This window comes from Phocoena sinus, chromosome 12 (assembly GCF_008692025.1).
Source record: "Phocoena sinus isolate mPhoSin1 chromosome 12, mPhoSin1.pri, whole genome shotgun sequence".
Taxonomy (NCBI): Eukaryota; Metazoa; Chordata; class Mammalia; order Artiodactyla; family Phocoenidae; genus Phocoena; species Phocoena sinus.
The window spans coordinates 34,913,900-34,932,767 of record NC_045774.1 but is presented as its reverse complement, the minus strand read 5'-3'; the positions used below and the strand labels follow the sequence as shown (position 1 = coordinate 34,932,767).

The 18,868-nt window shown below is 38.1% G+C and overlaps 1 protein-coding gene across 20 annotated transcripts in view; it reads right to left on the bottom strand.

The window, feature by feature from the left end:
• ECHDC1 (ethylmalonyl-CoA decarboxylase 1) overlaps positions 1–18,446 on the bottom strand; it is a 45,415-nt gene extending 26,969 nt beyond the window's left edge. Inside the window, exons 1-7 of one of the 20 annotated variants that reach the window (XM_032650657.1) lie at positions 18,160–18,233; positions 17,973–18,094; positions 10,440–10,530; positions 6,479–6,527; positions 3,376–3,412; positions 2,686–2,907; positions 9–151 (exon numbers count right to left, since the gene is read on the bottom strand). In XM_032650657.1, coding sequence (XP_032506548.1) covers positions 9–151; positions 2,686–2,905 — 363 coding nt within the window. In that variant the 5' untranslated portion in view covers positions 2,906–2,907; positions 3,376–3,412; positions 6,479–6,527; ... (1 more) ...; positions 17,973–18,094; positions 18,160–18,233. Of the gene's footprint in view, positions 1–8; positions 152–2,685; positions 2,908–3,375; positions 3,413–6,478; positions 6,528–10,439; positions 11,074–11,105; positions 11,125–17,972; positions 18,249–18,323 lie in introns of those variants that run through there. The other 19 variants (XM_032650660.1, XM_032650652.1, XM_032650650.1 and 16 more) reach the window with 19 other exon arrangements.
• Between the last annotated feature and the right edge of the window lie 422 nt (positions 18,447–18,868).

The window sequence follows — 18,868 nt, the reverse complement described above, 5'->3', positions numbered from 1 at the left end:
ATACTTGCCTCTGGAGTTCCTAGTGCTTTCACAGCATTCAGATCAGATCCTGAGGAGAAAGTATTTTTTGCTCCGTGGACAATGAGACCTTTCCCCTCTGTCCAATTTTCCAACTCAATCACTTTTTCCAGAAGTTGTAGCATCATAACACCTGCCAGAGGGGAGGGGGAGTCAAAAACATATAAAATATTGGACAAATAGAAATAATTTAGAAACTGTAAGGTGTCAAACAAGACTCTTAGGTCACAAATTTTACAAATATTTACTGAATGTCTATCAAATGCCTATCATGTTGGTACTAAGGAGTATATACAAAAGAGGCAAGCATGACAGTCTCTGCTTTAAAAGTTTACAACTTGATAGTGACCTCTTTCTCTCTCTCTCTCCCTTAATTAAGAAGTCACATAAATATATGGTTAGGTAGAAAAAATAATGCTGGCCCTAAGCATGAGAAATCTGTACCAGTATAAAATAATCTTTTTGACTTTGTAAAATAAACATAAGAGTTGAAACAGACCTTAAAGAGTATCTGGTTGGCTGATTTTCAAACAAGGGCCTTGAGAGTTGTGTGGTGTGGGGCTAATTCATCATCTCACAACCCAACCCAACCCAACCACCATCATCCAAATCAAAGCAGTTCTGCTTGTATTAGTTTTAAATATTAGGCATCAAATTAATACTTGTTTCTCTTTGAATAAAAAGTTTTACTAATATAAATTATAAATTGTAGCTATTCAGTAGTAAGTTAAAACAAGTATTTATCCAGTCTAAATCTCTAGAGCAGTCTTACCTTTCTAATTTTATTTTTCCTAGGCTAATATAAAAACTGGCTTTTATTCTCTGAACCAGTTGAGGGCATGCAGCTGCACTGTCCAGTAAAGTAGCCACCACGCACATGTAGTCATTGAGCACTTGAAACATGGCTAGCCTAAACTGAGATGTGCAGTAGTGTGAACAGCTTTGGGCAGGAAAGGCCTCTTTGCAGGAAAGAGCTCTCTACAGGAGGCCCCTTTTGTCTTGTCACTAACCTTAAGCCAGGCACCCCCATCCTCTACTCATCTCTGGCCCTAGCACAACTTTCAGATCTTTTGATCACACAATACGTTGCCTAACCTGTTGGCTCTTTCCGTAGATCAAAGAAGTAGAAATGAAGAATAAGTAATTAAGACATGACCAGATCTCTTCCCTAGCTTCCCCTTCAGAAATCTCGAGAACAAATCTGTGTGAACAAGATAGCATCTAAAGAAAAATCACAAGAAGTCAACAAGCCTGCACACACTGGGGGATGGTGACGATTCTGACCCCTTATCTCGACTGAGATTACTTCCCCTTTTCCCTTTAAAACTTTCATGGCTGAGCAGAATCTTCAGAGGTGGTTTTTGGGGGACAACTGAGTCCAACATCTCCCCAGATTGCCAGCATTCTGATTAAAAGCTACTTTCGTTTTCTACCAACATCTGTCTCTTGAGTATTGATTTTTGAGTGGCAAGCAACCAGACCTGATTTGGTAACAGTAGTGTAAAATACATACCAGATTTCAGAGAATTGGTATGAAAAAAGAAAAGAGGAAAATATCTCATTAATAATTTTTCTATCAGTCATTTGTTGAAATATTTTGAGTACACTGGGTTAAATATGTTATTAAAATTAATTTTACCTTTCTTTTTCCTTTTTAAAAATATGGCTATTAGAAAATTTTAAATTACATATGTAGCTGACACTTGTGTCCTGCATTATACTTCTATTGGTTAACATTAATAGAGACATCTCTGAATTCTGCTGAATGTAAAGAAAAGTCATCTTGTGTTTGAAGACCCACCACTAATAATTTACAAAGTTTACAGTCTACTGAATTATGTGTATGAGTATGATTATATATAGACACAAGAAGCTTTACTGGGATATTTTTGAACCCAATATTTCAAATGCTACTATAAAATATAAATCGCTCCCCCCACAATAAGTATGTAACTAATAAACACAGATTGCCAAAATCACCTGGAAACACGAGTGCTGGGTAGTCAGGAAGGTAACTCATGAGCTCCTATCCTGGTAGGATAATTCAAATTTGAGCTTTGGCAAAAAATTACAAATTATCACAGGTCCTGGACCTCGAGGTCTCTTAAATATAAAATTCTTATATGCCAAGAGCGCTGCCTAGTAAATAGAAGGTATTTACCTGTATCTCAGAGTTAGAAAGGGGCAACAAGTAGGCAAGTGCAGTGTTTTCAGTGATTATTGGAACTACATGGTTAAAATGACAGTCTTATTTCAGTTCATAGAAAAAAAAATTTAAGCTAAATAATTTTTTTTTCATTTTAGGCTTTTCTCTTTAGGTTTTAAAATCTTTGAAACATCCTTCCCTTTGTCTCCCAGTGACATTAGCTGAACACAAACAAATGAAGTTATTAAGCACTTAAAATTTCAATGGAAAAAATAATCAAGATTAATTTGATAGTTTCCTTTTTACCAACATCCATAATCACGGATTTTTTAAAAACATTAAAATATTCACAATTAGTAAAAGAGTTCCTGGTTCAAGTGATTGTTTTGTTTTGTTTTCTCATGTTCTACAAAGAGTACCATGACTTTCAAGAATTCTTCAACAGATTTAAGGATAAAAGCATGGGATAGCAGGTTAGATTTAGTGTCATTTTTTAACTAACAAAAGAAAGCTCTCTATACCTGAGAAGGCATTCATTTTACTTGGATTGTTCAGAGTAAGAATGCCAATGCCACTGTCTTCCTTCTGAAGGTCAATGGATCCACCAGGAAACTGCTCAAGTTTTCTTTTCACTTCTTCCTCATGGAAGCCATGAGAGGTATTATAAAGTGACAATCCTATTTGATGTAGCAATTTTGTCTTCATAGGGATAGGTGATGTCTTCAAAACATGTCTTGCCATTTCTGGAAAAGAGAGATAAGTATGCAGTAGTCTGGATAAACAGACACTTTTAGAATATTATACATTAATAGGCTTTAGTGAGAGACCTTTCTGTTTATTGGGAGGACTTCCCTACTTCTCAAAACACTCTCTGAGAAGTATACAGGATTGCTTCCCTTCCCCCCCGCTTCTCAAACCAAAGGATATAAGTTACATTATTTCAGTATATCATCAGGAGATGATGACGTAGTTATAGGGCATTTACTGAGATCCAACACACTAGGAGGATTTAGAAAAATGTTGCTGTTCTGTAGTTAGCACCATCTCCTGCCTTCAGGGAGTCTTCCTCATGACAGCAGTTCTTCTTCCTTTAACTCTAAATCTAAGAATAAATTCAGTCCAGAAGTCCCCTTGGAAACAATCTCTATGCAGAAATGCTACAGAGCAGTTCCAGTCTCTAACAGAAAATTTATTTTTAGCATTATCCTTACCTTATGTAATGCTTTATAGAAAACGCTGGAATGGGTCCTGAGGAAAGTGGGCAAAGAAATAGGAATGTATGTGTGTGGTTTCTGTATTCCCCAAACTTCTGTCACTCTTCTCACTTTATATATCTCATCTCTGGGTAATCTCCTATCTGCCCAAATGCTTTTTTGCCCTATGTAAGTACTTTTGTTCACATAAAAAATACGTTCAGAAAATTATACAAATCATAGGTTACAGTTCAATTAATTTTCACAAGGTAAATACATTCAAGTAAACAGCACTCAGATCAAGAAACTGAACATGACTCCAAATAAAAATAACAACTATCTTGACTTCTAATACCCAACATTAGCTTGCCTGCTACTGAACTTTATATAAATTGAAAAATATAGTAAATATTCTTTTGTGTCTGGTTTCAACTACGTTTGTGACACCCATTACTATTATTATGTGTAATTAGATTCTAAATAGTCCATTCTTTTCATTGTTGTATTTTATTATATGAATATACCACAATTCACCTATTCTAATGTAAATAGTCATCTGGGTTGTTTCTGGGTTTTGGCATTACAAGTAGAGCTGCTGTGAACATTTTAGTATCTGTCTTTTGGGTCAACAAGTATGCATTTCTGCTGGCTATATCTAGAAATGGAATTAGTGGGTCAGGCAGCAGCTGGCTAAAACTGCTTGTTAAACATTGAAGAATTTTGCAAGTTGCTTTTTAAACCACAGGTAGCTTGAAATTAACCATGGTGAGAGTATTAGCAAACTCTACATATCAACCTCTCCCCGCCCCCCTCCACAGCCATTTTCCGGGTACACCACTGGTCATAATGATCACATCTGTTCATTTATTTCACTTTAAAAGATACTGCCTAAGAGTTTTCACATCCACAGCTAGTGAACGTTCCAGTTGTTCCACAACCTTGTTATCACTTGCCAATGTCTTTTTTTTCCTTTCTTTCCATTTTAGGCATTCTAGAGAGTGGTATATCATTGTGGTATCACTTTGCATTTCTATGATGTCTAATGAAGTCAAGCTCCATTTTCATATGCTTGTTATTTGCATATCATCTTTTATAAAGTGCCTCTTCAAGTTTTCTTGCTCATTTTTTTGCCTTTTTAGTACTAATTTGTTGGAATTCTTTTATTCATTTGCCTACAGTTTTTATTAAAACTCATAAGACAACAAATTCTACATTTCCATCTCTAGTTGAGACCTTATGCCCAAGTACTCCTAAATCAAACAAAAATCTACTTCTTACTCCTCACCTCTAGATGTACCACAGGTTTCTCAAAATCACTGTTTAAACCTAACTCACACTTTTAAAACCTGTAACTACTTTATTCCTTCCCTTAACTATCCATAGTATCCTCAACCCAGAAAGCCACAGCAGAAAACCCAATCTCCTTCCCCACCTTCATTTCTCATATGCAACCTTTTTTATTTTTCTCATCCTTTACTTCTTCTATGACTAACATAGTTCAAACCTATGTACCTGGATGAATACAGTGGTCACCAATTAGTTGTATACTACACCTTAAAATCAGAGCTATCTTTCTACTGTAAGCCCCCAGAAGTACAAATCTTCATATACATTTTCAAAGAAATTGAAAAGATTTAAAATTAGTCCTTCTCAGGACTTGAACATGAACCTAAAAAATGAACCTGAAGGGGAAATAAAGTGATTAAGGTGGGAAAATTTAGGTCTATGGGAAATGAAAGGGATGGGTGGGGGGAAAATACAATGTTTTTACTAATTAAAAAGTACGAAATAGTTATGAAAAAACACAAGGATTTTGGAGGCTTCCTAAATTATCAACTAAATATAAGTATCAAGTTCTCTCAAGATTCTCTTAGCTAGCAGAGGAAATCTACACTAAAACTTTCAGGAGTTATTGAGAAATTACAAGCAATGGGGCTAGAAATAAATTAAATTAGAAAAACTTATATTCTCAGGACAAGATATATATGTATATTTATATGTATGCTCACAACTCCAGCAATGTGCAAAAAAGCCCTCTCATCCCCAACCACTGTTCCTTCTTTTTCATCTCCCCTTTCACTATCCCTAGATTCAAGTTCAGTAATCAAAGTCTGTGGGAAAAATAGGTCAAAATATATCATTCAAAATGAGTTTGGAAGCCTTCCTTGCTTTTTAAAAGACAAATTGCAAAAAACATACATAATAACTAGATTAGCAATTAAGATAAATCTTTTAAAACAGGACAGTATTCTTTCTTGGATTATTTCAAGTAAATAGCTTCATTCTAAGAATAAAAAATGGTTGAATAGTTTCTTTGCATAAAAGCCATTAAGTAAATTACACCATGTGTATATAGGTTTTTATAGCCAAGAAGTTCAAAGGACTGGGATCCTAGTATATAAACATACATGCATATGATAAGAGCATTTGGTAAGATATAATTGGTAACAATTCAATTGGTATTTATTGAGTTCCTATTTAGTGATCTCCCCTTTGCTAACTAGCTATTTCAGAGAGAAAAAAAAAGTATTTTTAGTTTTATCAAAGAAACAAAATACATACACACTCAGCAATAATGTTCAACTCTCTAGTTGAAAATAGAACAAAATCCCTCATTTTATTAAGCTCTATTAGAGACCTGCATCAAATTTAAAATATAGCCATAACTTCATAAAAGGATTTTTTTCTCTTCACCAATAAACTTTTATCACGAAGTCTAAGAATTTTCTATAGGCAGAAATGGATCCAAAGACATTAAATCAGTGCATGGGATTATACTTTATTTCCCTTCATTCTTTCCAAGTTTTAACATTCTAAGCAGAAGTAGAACAAAAATCAAGCAACATCCTAGTTCTGCTGGGGAGTAACCAAAGAAAAAAGTAAACTCAGATCAGCTCTTTTCTTGCAGTGTCTTGTGGCCAAAATATTGGCAGAGGGCTCTACTTTCAAAACACTTTCATCTTACATATTTCCAGAGTATCAGTTCTTCACCTGATTACGTTAGCACTAATCTCTTAGAATGAAAATTACATAGTCCCACTACCCCCCCAAAACAAATCTAGAAAACAGACAAACAGAAAACAGGGCCCACATTTCCATTTTACAAGTAATGAAAGCTTACCTTTATGTGAAGCTTTTCCTCTAGAGAGTGACCTGCTTACTGTCAAATTCTGAAACAACAGGAAAGCTCTTGAAGTTCTCACTCTGCTTTTTCTCCAAATAAATACATGTAATTTTTTAAAACAAATTATCAATTTATAAAAACCTTTAAAACTTGAGACAGTATTTTAGGTAACTAAATAGCTGCCTAGAATCACAAGTCTTTTGAATAGACAAGAACATACTTTACATAAAGGCTATCGGATGAAATCAAAACATTTATGAGGTTATATGAAACTGTGCGACACTACTATTCATGTATTACTTCTATAAAAGATGGCTTTCATTTACTTACTTTGAAATCAGGTTGTATTACAGTTAGCCAGAATGAAAATAAATGTAGACATGAAGAATGAAGAAAGCTAACCTAACATACTTTTGAAAAAGTTAGGTTTCAGAATGAATGTGTTGTAGTTCTTAACCTAAGTAATGGATACACAGGTATTTCTTTTTGTTGTTGCCTTTCTTTAAACTCTTCTTATGCTCTTTTCACTATATGCATGTATGCTACATTTCTCACTAAACATTTTTTTAACTGAAGGATATCATTCCCAATTTAGAGAGGATGGTCTCTACCTTTGCCAGTAATCTCTCCCAACCTTCTAAACTGCCAATTTCAAGACTAGTTTTCTAAGTACTCTGTTTTTTGCATAGAAGATATTTAATAAAGAACACAAATATTGCCATTGGTGGCCACATAAGTGTCTGAAGGTTCTGGCAGGTCTGACAACTGAGCAAGTGTCCTTATTAAAGGTAATGATATTTCTTAAAAATTGATGTACAACCAGAAACCAGATAAGAAAGAATTAGAGACGAAGCTCCTGCCTCCAGTAAATTCAAAAACTCTTATGGGTAGGGACCACATCTTATTCATGGCTTTAGCATACAGAGCTTTACATTTAATATTTGCGGTACTAAATGATACCTAACGTGGTTATTACCATACAGGGATTACTGTACCTAACCATCATTTCCCAAACTAAATAAAAGATCTCTATTTGCCAGATAGAAAAAGTTTATTTCATTGTTGGAATTCTAGGAAATGCAAGTCCAGGATATGTAGCTCCAAGTGCTTAAGGGTATTACAGTCAGCCAGAGAAGGAGATCTCCTTTTCACTGGCCCCTGGTCAGTTTGATCCAGGACCACCACTCCACCGTCAGTCCTAGCTTAGGAGCCCCTGCTCCTTTTCACAAAACAGACAAGAGCTTTGGGTCTGATATTTTTTTTCTTTTCATGTTTACCACTTGGGTTTGCATACAACACAATCTCTATTGGATCATTAATGAAAATACTAACACTTTTTAAGAAATGATGGTAAGTGATAGATAACAAAACATCGCTCTACCTATTTATAATGTCTGTAGTTGGTAATACATATTTTACAAGGGTCTGGTTAGTAGTATTCTTCATACTTTAACTATATAACCAGATTTCCCTCACAAGGGTTAGGACTAGCCTGTTACATTATCTAACTTTCTAGGAATGAAAGGCAATTTACCCAGTGAGTACTGAGGTTAAGACCATGTCACAACTAAGACCCGGTGCAACCAAAATCAATAAAAATTAATTTTAAAAAAGACCTAGTAACTGTTCGTGGCAAATTTAAATGGGGAGCCCATGACTTGACCTATTTTGCCCTACCTTCCCCACTCCTCCTTCAAAGGAAGATGCTATTGGTTTTGAGCCAACGACATTCAAAGTACCACAGCTTTCTGTAGAAGGCAACAGAGTGAAACTGTTTCCATTGGCACTGCTGCCACTTTGGATTTCTTTGTTCTCATCTCCCTCCTTTCCTCCTTTTCCTCTCTACTGGGTTCTCTCTCTCTCTCTCCTTTCTTTTTCAGCTTGTGTGGTACATGGAAGCAGGGGCTGCCTTTATCTTCGGAAGGCATGTGAAGAAGGTTAAAGGCAGTAGGGATCAGGGTTCCTTAGGCCTGCTTCTAGTCTAAGAAAAATAAGCTCTCAAGGTCACCTGCCAGATCAGTTCACAAAACTGAGAGGTCTACATAGAGGGTCAGAGCCAAACACAATATGACCAGGCTTGCTTTTGCCTAGAATATGCTCTATGCATGTTTTGCCCCTGGGGATAAGTCATATATAGAAGAGACCACTCAACGGAAAATTCAGTTGGGGCAGAGGTCTCTTCCACATTGACCATGACTTCAGTATAAAAGAATTGTGCCAAAGAAACTTGATGAGAACTTAAATGGTTATTTAAAAAAATAAATAAATTTCCCTGTTTTCCATAGTATTCTGTTTAGGGAAAAGAATAAGGAGTTAAACTAGAAAATAAGAAGGGGTAAGGCTTATAAAATAATTAGCATTTTTAAGTATTATGAAGGGATAATAGATTCAATAAACGTTATCTTCTTTCATTGTAAGGAGTCTGTTCTGTCTTCACACACTTCCCTACCTCCAATAACCAAAACAAGGGCAATTAGTATAGATATCATCAGATCTGTATCTCCTCATACTTAAATCATTATAAATTTAAATATTCATGTTACTAATATTTTTGCCTCATTGGACAACTTTGATATGCGGATTTTTCCATGGAAACCTTATAATAAAAACCTCATTATCCTTTTTCTCTATTGATTCCATATTTTCTTTTCCCCCCCACACTCTTGTCCCCCTTCCACTAACTCTCCTTTCTTTTCTCTCCTCCCCTCATATCCCCTTGTCTGTGCCACACACTAGTACCAGAGAAACTCAAGGGCACTGCTTAAGCCTATTAGGTTTGCTGATCTCAAGTTTAGGGATCCAATTCTTGACATTTGAAATAGCCTATTATGGATACTTTCATCCCAATTCTAAACTCAGAGATTAAATTAGACAATAGTTCAGTACTTAGAAGATGACAAGGTGTAAACCACTATTAAACTACTATATTATCTGAAAGTATAAGTGAACAAACAAGGGCTGAGATTCTGGTCTTTTATAAGCATGTAGTTAAGCAATCGGCATTTTGGATTTGTCCCAGGATCAGAGGCAACCAAAAGGTTCGGAGGCATTTTTGATTTTATAAATTTTCTTCAGGACAAAAAGTATGTTTAAAACTCATCCTGCAGGATGCTTTGCTGTCCTACCACAAGCAGATTCAGCCCAGCTGAACAAGCTTACAACCGTACCATGGGAAAAGGAAAAGAGAAGAGAGCCCTGTGTACATCTGAGATCAAAGGTTTCACTTTCTCCACTTTTGTGTTAAAGTTCTTCAAAGGTGATCAAATAGCTCCCTTCCCTGCACAGGATCTAAGCTAGCTGTTCTCTTAGAAGGCTAAGCCGTTTTACCATGTGCTGTAACTGCTAAATCTAGACAATAAACACAAACGCATACTTAGTAAGAAAACAATTAGCTTAACGCAGGGAGTAAACAAAAAATCAAAACTATTCTACTTTAGACTGTCAGTATATGACCTGTTTTTCGTATTTTAGTTTGGTTTTAGGCTGTCATTTATTATCCTACCTTTCAAGTTTAATTATGTGCCACACATACCCTTCTTCCTCTCAGCCGACATGAACTTCTTTCAGTTTTTCAAATCCTTCAGGTGTTCTCTTCATTCCAAGCCTCTGAATATGTGCTTCCCCCACCCATTACACTTTTTTCTTCCTCACAGTAACTCCAAGTCATCTCCTTTAATACTCTAAACTATACAAAATACTTTTACTATCTGTTCTCACAATATTTATATCCTTTATTAACCCTCAATCACGCTTTCCTGTAATTACTTCTTTAACCAAATCTTCCCACTAGATTTAGTTGCAAGAGGACATTTGCAGTGCCTAGTAAAGTACTTAACAAATAATATTCACCAGTAATAATTTGGCACACAATGCCTGAGAATCCATAATGCCATACAAGGCTTAAGAAGCTGTCCACAAACCAACTCTACCTACCCTGTTTATTATTCCCACCACTCACCCTGTTTCGGTTCCATTCTTCCTTGCAAGCTGGTCTCTCTTCTTGGAATGCTGATCACTGCCTGTGCCCCAACTAATGGAGATCTGCTCACCTTTCAGATCAGACCAATAAAATATCAAGAAAAGATGTTCTGTTTTATTACCACGCTCCTTCCTCCCCCAGCAGATTTCACAGTTATATGTGTGTGTAGCGTTAAAAGGATTAATGACGCTCAAAAGAATTCTAGAATGAAAGAACATTTACCAAAAATGAGTTAGTCATTTTTGTTGTTGTTGAAAAGTTGGCTGCATGAAACGAAGGATGCAAATTTTACTTAAGCAAGATAATTTAATACAGGTAGTGAGAAGGACAATTACAGAGTTCCCAGGGAACATTACCTACTGTTGAAATCAATTGCTAGGCCCAAAATAGAGCTGTTCCTGCCATGGGTGCCACATCAGCAAACCAAAACTTAGACAACCTCCATTAAATAACTTTCTATATAAAGGCTTTATCCTTCCTGTGAGCACACACTCACTCAGCATTTGGCCCAACTCGTTTGGAATCAGGCTGTTCCTACTGGAACTGTGCTGGTATTTGACCTGCAGACTGTTTAGGAATTTTCTTTTGCTCTAGGAAAAAAACCTGAGAAGGGCTTCCCTGGTGGCGCAGTGGTTGAGAATCTACCTGCCAATGCAGGGGACACAGGTTCGATCCCTGGTCTGGGAAGATCCCACATGCCGCGGAGCAGCTAGGCCGGTGAGCCACAACTACTGAGCCTGTGCATCTGGAGCCTGTGCTCTGCAACAAGAGAGGCCGGGATAGTGAGAGGCCTGCGCACTGCGATGAAGAGTGGCCCCTGCTTGCCGCAACTAGAGAAAGCCCTCGTACAGAAACGAAGACCCAACACAGCCAAAAATAAAAATAAATAAATTAATTAATTAAATAAATTAAAAAAACAAACAAACAAAAAAACCCTGAGAAATGGGATCCCAGTAAGCTACATGTTGGAGTTCGCCCCCTGCCCTTTCAGGGACTCTGGACAGTATTATATTTAAAAATTGCAGTCCTACCTCATGCACGTTTCAAACGAAGAAAGAAAGACGTGTCTTCTAAGGTCTCTCTTTCCCCTCCTCCAATTTTCTTTGTCTCAGGCCCTGCCTCCAGTGCCAGCTTCCTCCTTCCCTTCTCCAAGACGGGTACTAACACGGTTCAGATAGTGGGAGTCTCTGCAATAGGCCTTTTTTTAGGCCTTCTGAGAGATACCCACTCTTCCCTCCTTAACTTCCTCTGCCCCCTATTCATTTATTAGGCCAAGACTTTTTAGAAAAGTATCATGCTGGGATTTCTTTCTCCCCATAAAGGAAATAATAATTCTAGAATTTGACAGTAGATAAATAAGCCTTCAATATACAATGGAATATCAGCCATAAAAAGAAACGAAATTGAGCTATTTGTAATGGGGTGGACAGACCTAGAGTCTGTCATACAGAGTGAAGTAAGTCAGAAAGAGAAAGACAAATACCGTATGCTAACACATATATATGGAATCTAAGGAAAAAAATGTCATGAAGAACCTAGGGGTAAGACAGGAACAAAGACACAGACCTACTAGAGAACGGACTTGAGGATATGGGGAGGGGGAAGGGTGAGCTGTGACAAAGCGAGAGAGAGGCATGGACATATACACACTACCAAACGTAAAACAGATAGCTAGTGGGAAGCAGCCGCATAGCACAGGGAGATCAGCTCGGGGGTTGTGACCACCTAGAGGGGTGGGATAGGGAGGGTGGGAGGGAGGGAGACACAAGAGGGAAGAGATATGGGAATATATGTATATGTATAACTGATTCACTTTGTTATAAAGCAGAAACTAACACACCATTGTAAAGCAATTATACCCCAATAAAGATGTTAAAAAAAAATAATAAGCCTTCAAAGCAATAAACTCATTCCTTGTAATACCCCTAATTTACCTGTGAGAAAACCCGAGGGCAGGGATGGAGCTTTGTCCAGAACCTCTGAACAATAAATAACACCGTTATCCCTCAGTACCCTATTGTTCCTAATCCCTACAAGCTACTGACATCCATTCCTACTGAGATCAAAATTTTCGATAAACTCTTCTATTCTCTACTTTGTTATACTATGTAGATAATCTGTTTCTCTGCCCCCCTTCTCAAATTTCTTCACAGAAAAACAGCATCCACCTGTTAAAATGTTTGACCTTAAGGGGATGTAATGTCTCCAAGAAAAACTGCAGTTTGCTCAAACCCACGTTCAATATTTAGGACACCTGATCTCGAGGACAGTGGAATGCATTCTTTAATAGGTATGCAGAAATTTCTAAAAAGACAAGAGGACTCCAAAATGACAGCTCTAAGAGGATCCTTACAGTACGCAATTAAACAGGTTAACTTAGTCCATCTGCCAGAAATACAATTTGGATCCAAATATTCTCTTTGAGTTTTGTACCAGGCTATAAGATCTCTGTGTCTGTATGTATGATATGTGCGTCCATATATGTGTTATAGATATGTGTTCTTTTTATACCTCCAGATGGTATTGCCAAAATTAATTTATAAAAAGTTCTATTTAACTGGCCTAAAAAAATTAAGTACTTATATAAATTAAATTATCAGAAATATAAGAGAAACTCAAACAGATGCTTTTGTGGTTCATGTGATCTGGGAAAATATCTGGCATTAAAGCTAGTTTAAATTTGTTAGTCTAATTGAAACAGGCATGTCTTCAGAGTTATCAGCATTAAATATAATACTTTTATTCTACTTGGGTTTACTAGTCAAATAAGTTCATGTTATCTCTGTTGCAAGTTTGTTAGAAAAAAAATTTGCTTGAGTTGATGGCTGACTTTGTCTAATGTCTTATAAAATTTTTGTGAGTAATTTAAACATAAATGTTGGGAACAAATAATTCAGATAGATGAAAATGGGGTAAGAGTTTTTAGGTACAACAATTATGTTTTATGATATGTGTCCTTAAAAAAAATAGCATACTCAAATCTTTATTGAATGTCTGGATCATTCTCCAAACATGATAAATTACTAGAACATTAATTACTGAACACAGATCTATTGCTTTTGGCTTTCTATTTTAGAGAAACCAAAGATAAATTTTTGTCTTTTAGTAACCACGTCTTGTGTCACACTGAAAGACTGTACTATTTAAAATGGCATATACCTTTGGAAACTAGAAAATACATTTATAAATTTGCTAGTCTAAAATTGTTTACTTCTTAGTTTTCACTAGAAATCAAAGTTTCTAAGGGTTATATATTCTGATTAATAAATATGATTAAAGCTACTAGAAATGATAAGGAAAACATTGCTGTATGCAAAGGAAGTAGTTTTGTCCTAAAGTAAAATAGTTGCCAGAATAAAAAGGAAAGGATAAGACAAAATCTGAATGTAAATAGAAAACTGTAGAAGGGTTTGTGAAACAAGAATCTTTTGAAAGAAATTTTATATGCAATAAAGTAGGATAAGATTAAATATACTTGCTATAAGGGTTTTAAAAGTAAGCTTTAATATCAATAGTGTACTTATGTAAAACTGGAACTTAATTTTCTTTCAGCTGCTAAAAGGACATAGTTTGCTTGGGCTATTGGTCTGCTCCTGATAAGAGATTGTGAAAGGTTTTTCCTTACTTTTTTGTGTTTTATCAAAATTATTTCCTGTGCTTTTCTAAAAAGCTGTCTTTTTTATAAAGAAGAGCTAAGGGTTTGGTTTTTTTTGTTTTGCAGCTATGTAACCTTCTCTATTTGTCTTTTGAAATCTTTTTGTCATTTTGATTAAATAGATACTTGGTGTTTTGTAATCTTCAGTAATCTTATTTGGTCAAATGTCCAAAACCTTTTGATATTTTTGAAACACTTCCCCAAAATCAAACTCTAAATTAAGTTGTTTTGACCTGAAAATAACTTTGGGAATCTCCAGAGACTTGTTCTCTCTTCTTATAAAAAGGGAGATGTTAATCAGGTTTATCTGATATGTCAGATTATATGGGAAGCTTTGTCAAATAAATGATGATAAACTTTCTTAGGTTATGTTGTATACGTGAATGTTATTAAATGTTCTAGAGATTGTATGAAAATTCCTATGATTCTGATGTGTCCTGGCATAATGTTATCAGCCATGATTTTAAAGATGTAGTCACAGAAATAACCAAATTGACTTGTCAACTACATCATAATGAACCTTCATCAGATCTTTAATCATTACTATTTTTAAGTCTTTTGTCAGTCATAGACAGTTGTTGTCTTACTCTGGTGCTTTTGCAAATATCATTTCTAGTACCTTTCATCGCAGAAAAGATCCTGACAAATACTCTAGAAGGCAGGTGTTAGATAGCTGTAAGCTATTACACAGAACTAGTTTTAAAGGACCTTTTTCTTCCTCTCCTTTAAGAAAATGTATCTTTGGGCTTCGCTGGTGGCGCAGTGGTTGAGAGTCCGCCTGCCGATGCAGGGGACACGGGTTCGTGTCCCGGTCTGGGAAGATCCCACGTGCCGCGGAGCGGCTGGGCCTGTGAGCCATGGCCGCTGAGCCTGCGCGTCCGGAGCCTGTACTCCACAACGGGAGCGGCCACAGCAGTGAGAGGCCCGTGTACCGCATTAAAAAAAAAAAAGAAAGAAAACGTATCTTTGTAACAAAGGTTAAAATATTTTTTTTCTCCCGTCCTGATCCCTCCAGAATTCAAAAACTTAAGTATGTTTTTCATGACAATATGTGTACTTGCATAAATTCAATGAGAATCTGTTCTCCTCATAACAAGACACAACTGGAAATATTGGCTATATTACCAAGGCTTTGGCTGGATTATCATATTCAAGAAAGACGTACATAGACAGATATGACCAGACAGCTTTAAGGAACTTCTCAAAAATAATGAATAGATCAGCCTGGTACCTTGCTTACAAGATTCCAGCAAAACAATTTTGAAAAAGAGCTTATATGGTCAATCACCATTCTTGCTGCATTTATGTAAATAATCAAACCAAGTTTAATACCAACAAATTAGTTTTACTATGATTATCTTTGATAAAAGTGAGGACAATCATAGAGAGAAAAATCATGTTTGCACTTACGTAGCTATTAAGTTCTAGTCCTATCAATTATCTCCAAGGTTTTGTCATATACCTGCACACTGGATTGGATCCTAAATTCTTCTAGTCTCCAATAATGTCTGGCTACTCCTCTCCAGACTAATGTTTTCAATTTTCTTCCACTCTTCTGATTTGAAATCAGTAAGAACAAAGACTGCCTTGAATCCTCTTGGAAGGGACTACACCAGGTCCTCCTCACTACCTAGAAGGCAGCCAAACTTCAGGGGCTCGAACCTTGAGTACACATCTCACAGCTAGAGAAGACCACACCTGACATGTGGTCCTACACAAACACTGGAAACCTCCAAATCGAAATGACTAGGAAGAGAAGCAGCTGACAACGGAGGCATACAGCTTTCCAAAGATGAACTGACCAGGCCTGCATACCCTTTTTCTCACTGTTGCTTTTTTTTTTACTCTCTCTCTCTTTCCCAGAAAGACAATGCCCTTGTTTCTATTTCCCAAATCCTCTTCTTTTGACTATGGCCTTTCAGAAACTACCTCATCACGACCCCATAACAAATTAGTCTTTTCACCTGCATTTTGGGTTTTTTTTAAGAGTTAGAAGGTTTAGAATTCACTGAAGTCTTTCTTTCATCTGGACTATTAACTGTTTCAGGATTCTTACCTAGATTCACAGTCTTTGAATTTGCAACCTTACAGGCTGTTACTGGATAACACACTTGGTTCTAAACAGCTCTTCTGGGATAACAATACTATTTTAATACGTCTTTGAAGTTCTGCTGTTTTTGCAAAGAGCTCATAAGCTATTTCTCCATACTTATTCCTGCCCTGTCTTCCCAACATGCTCAGTTAATTCTTTCAGTTTGTGCTGTTGCTGTATTCACTGTTCCATTTTCTCTTCAATACAAAACAGAAGCCTCCCATTGATCCATTTTACTAAACCTTCATGGCCACCTTGAGTGGGAACTTCCAGGAGGCATACATGACTCCACGTCTGCCTCTGCAGGAAGGGCCTTTTTTCCCTCAGGTCCGAGTAAGTGCCAAAGAAAACATGATTAGAGCAGCAGAAACTCAACTGCATAGAAGAATTGAGGAGAAAGAGCACTGGTTGCAACAAGTCTCACCTGACCCTCCATGATTTGTTCAGCTGGCTACCCGCAGGCCTAAGGTCCTAGTTTAGACCATCATAAAATTTGGAGTTATGTTACTTTTTTTTTTTTTTTTTTTTGCTGTATGCGGGCCTCTCACTGCTGTGGCCTCTCCCGTTGCGGAGCACAGGCTCTGGACGCACAGGCTCAGCGGCCATGGCTCACGGGCCCAGCCGCTCCGCCGCATGCGGGATCTTCCCGGACCGGGACACGAACCCACGTCCCCTGCATCGGCAGGCGGACTCTCAACCACTGTACCACCAGGGAAGCCCTGGAGTTATGTTACTTTTAATTCCGGTTTGTATAACTATTTTAAGTTCTGTATTTTGTTTCCTGTAACACCTTTGTAAAACTGATGTGTCCAACAGGTAATGCTGGCTCAACATTTCAAAATGATCAGAATGGTCTGCAACGCTTATGACCTTAAGAAGACACAGACTTTAGATGGTAAGTGCCTGAGATTTCTCCCTCCTACTCCTCCTTGTTACTTGAACATGACCTCAGTCGTTTCCAATTGTGCACTTTTCCTTTAAGGTGGGACACAACACCCAGGAAAAGTCCTGGCACCAAGGGACAAAGGCCACTGAAGATGGAAAACCTGACTCTTGATCAGCGATGCTTTCAGAGAAAAGCAGAAAATGTCAAACTGAATAGAAGAAACCTCATTTAAAATAGCTGGGAGTCCAGAAGGGGGAACCCTCACACACTACCACAGGAAGCATCAACTACTCCCGTTAATTACATACTCCAACAGGAAAGCATCATTCACAGACCTACTAGGAGGGAAGATTTCCTGTTCACCCAGCAACTTTGCCTAGGAGGAACCATCACCACCTGAACTCTCACTTTCTACCAGGGGACTTCCTTCAGAACAACCCCTCCCAACTTCCTCCTTTTTCTCTGTAACAGAATGGGCCTCTCCTTTGTTTGCTGAACTTATCTATGGCTTTTCCTATAGTTCGCTTGTCTCGAATTGCAATTCCTCTGCTATTCCCAAATAAGCCCATTTTGCTGGTAAAATAAACGGCTGTTTTACTTTTATATTAAAAGCTTCATGCCTTCCACCTTATTTTGCATGTCTCCAAAAGGAGACTGCCCACTTCATGTCAATGTGAACTTAAACTGTATCACCTAAATTATTTTCTTTAGTCGGTTTTTTTTTTTAACACTGCTGAGAAGAGGGCCTGGAAAGTATTCAGCATTTAAATTAGTGCACTGAAATCAGGTCTCCCTATTCTTTTGAAAACGTTTATGTCAGCTTTTTCTCCACTCTCCCAGGAAAGTTCGACTCGTCTTTTCCTATCACCCTCCCCTCACCTGGCAAAGGGCTCTGCGTCGCTGTGCGCTGCGTCCCCACGCCCAGCAGAGGGCAGCGGGCCTGCGGGGCGGCTTCACACGGACCGCGCCGCCGAACCCCCGCGGGTCGCCGTCTGGAATCCCTGTGGAGAAACACTAAAGTCCGTTACGCAGAGACAGCTAGGGCCCTCTCCTAGACGGTACTTACTTAAAGTGAAGCCCCTACGGCCACAAGGTCCCGCAGCTCCCAGAAGCGCCGACTTCCCCTTCCGCCCCGCCGCGCCCCCCTTCCGGTCCGCCCAGATCCTCTTCCGTTTCCCCGCCCCCGACTCCCCAACGCCCGCTGCCCTCCGATCCTCCGTAGCCCGTTACCTATCTTACGCGTCGGCTCTTTCTCCCGGCGACCCTGTGCCGCTCCAGGGCGGGCATCCCAGACCCAGAAGCCCCCGTTGTTGGCCGTGTGCTCGTGTCGTGAGCGAGCCCTTGAGAGCGGGCTCCTATCTGCCGAACTTCGCGACGCAGGGCCGGGGCTGGTGCCCAGAAGCCCCGAAGTCCTGCGCTGTTTCAGGCTCCTGTGTAAACGTGGAAAGAGTGAAGGAGAAGGACCAGTTTAGGAGAATTTCGAAACGGGAGGGGAGAGGAAGTTATCTAGGCTGTGCCTTCTTACACATGTCATCTGTGTTGAGTGGAGAGAAGGCATTTTTGTGTTTTTTGTTTTTGCCAGATAGCATATGCACCGCGTGTAATAGCGTCATTGTAACTCTCAACAAGCTTAAAATTATTTGCCAATCCGAAGTGCGCTGGAAGGCAGTTGAAAAGGTGCTCAGGAGTTTGGAGGAAGGGGAACAAGTTTGGCAACTAGTGAAGATTCATGGAAGGTAGCACAGAAGATGACAGTTATGCATTTAAGTACAGTG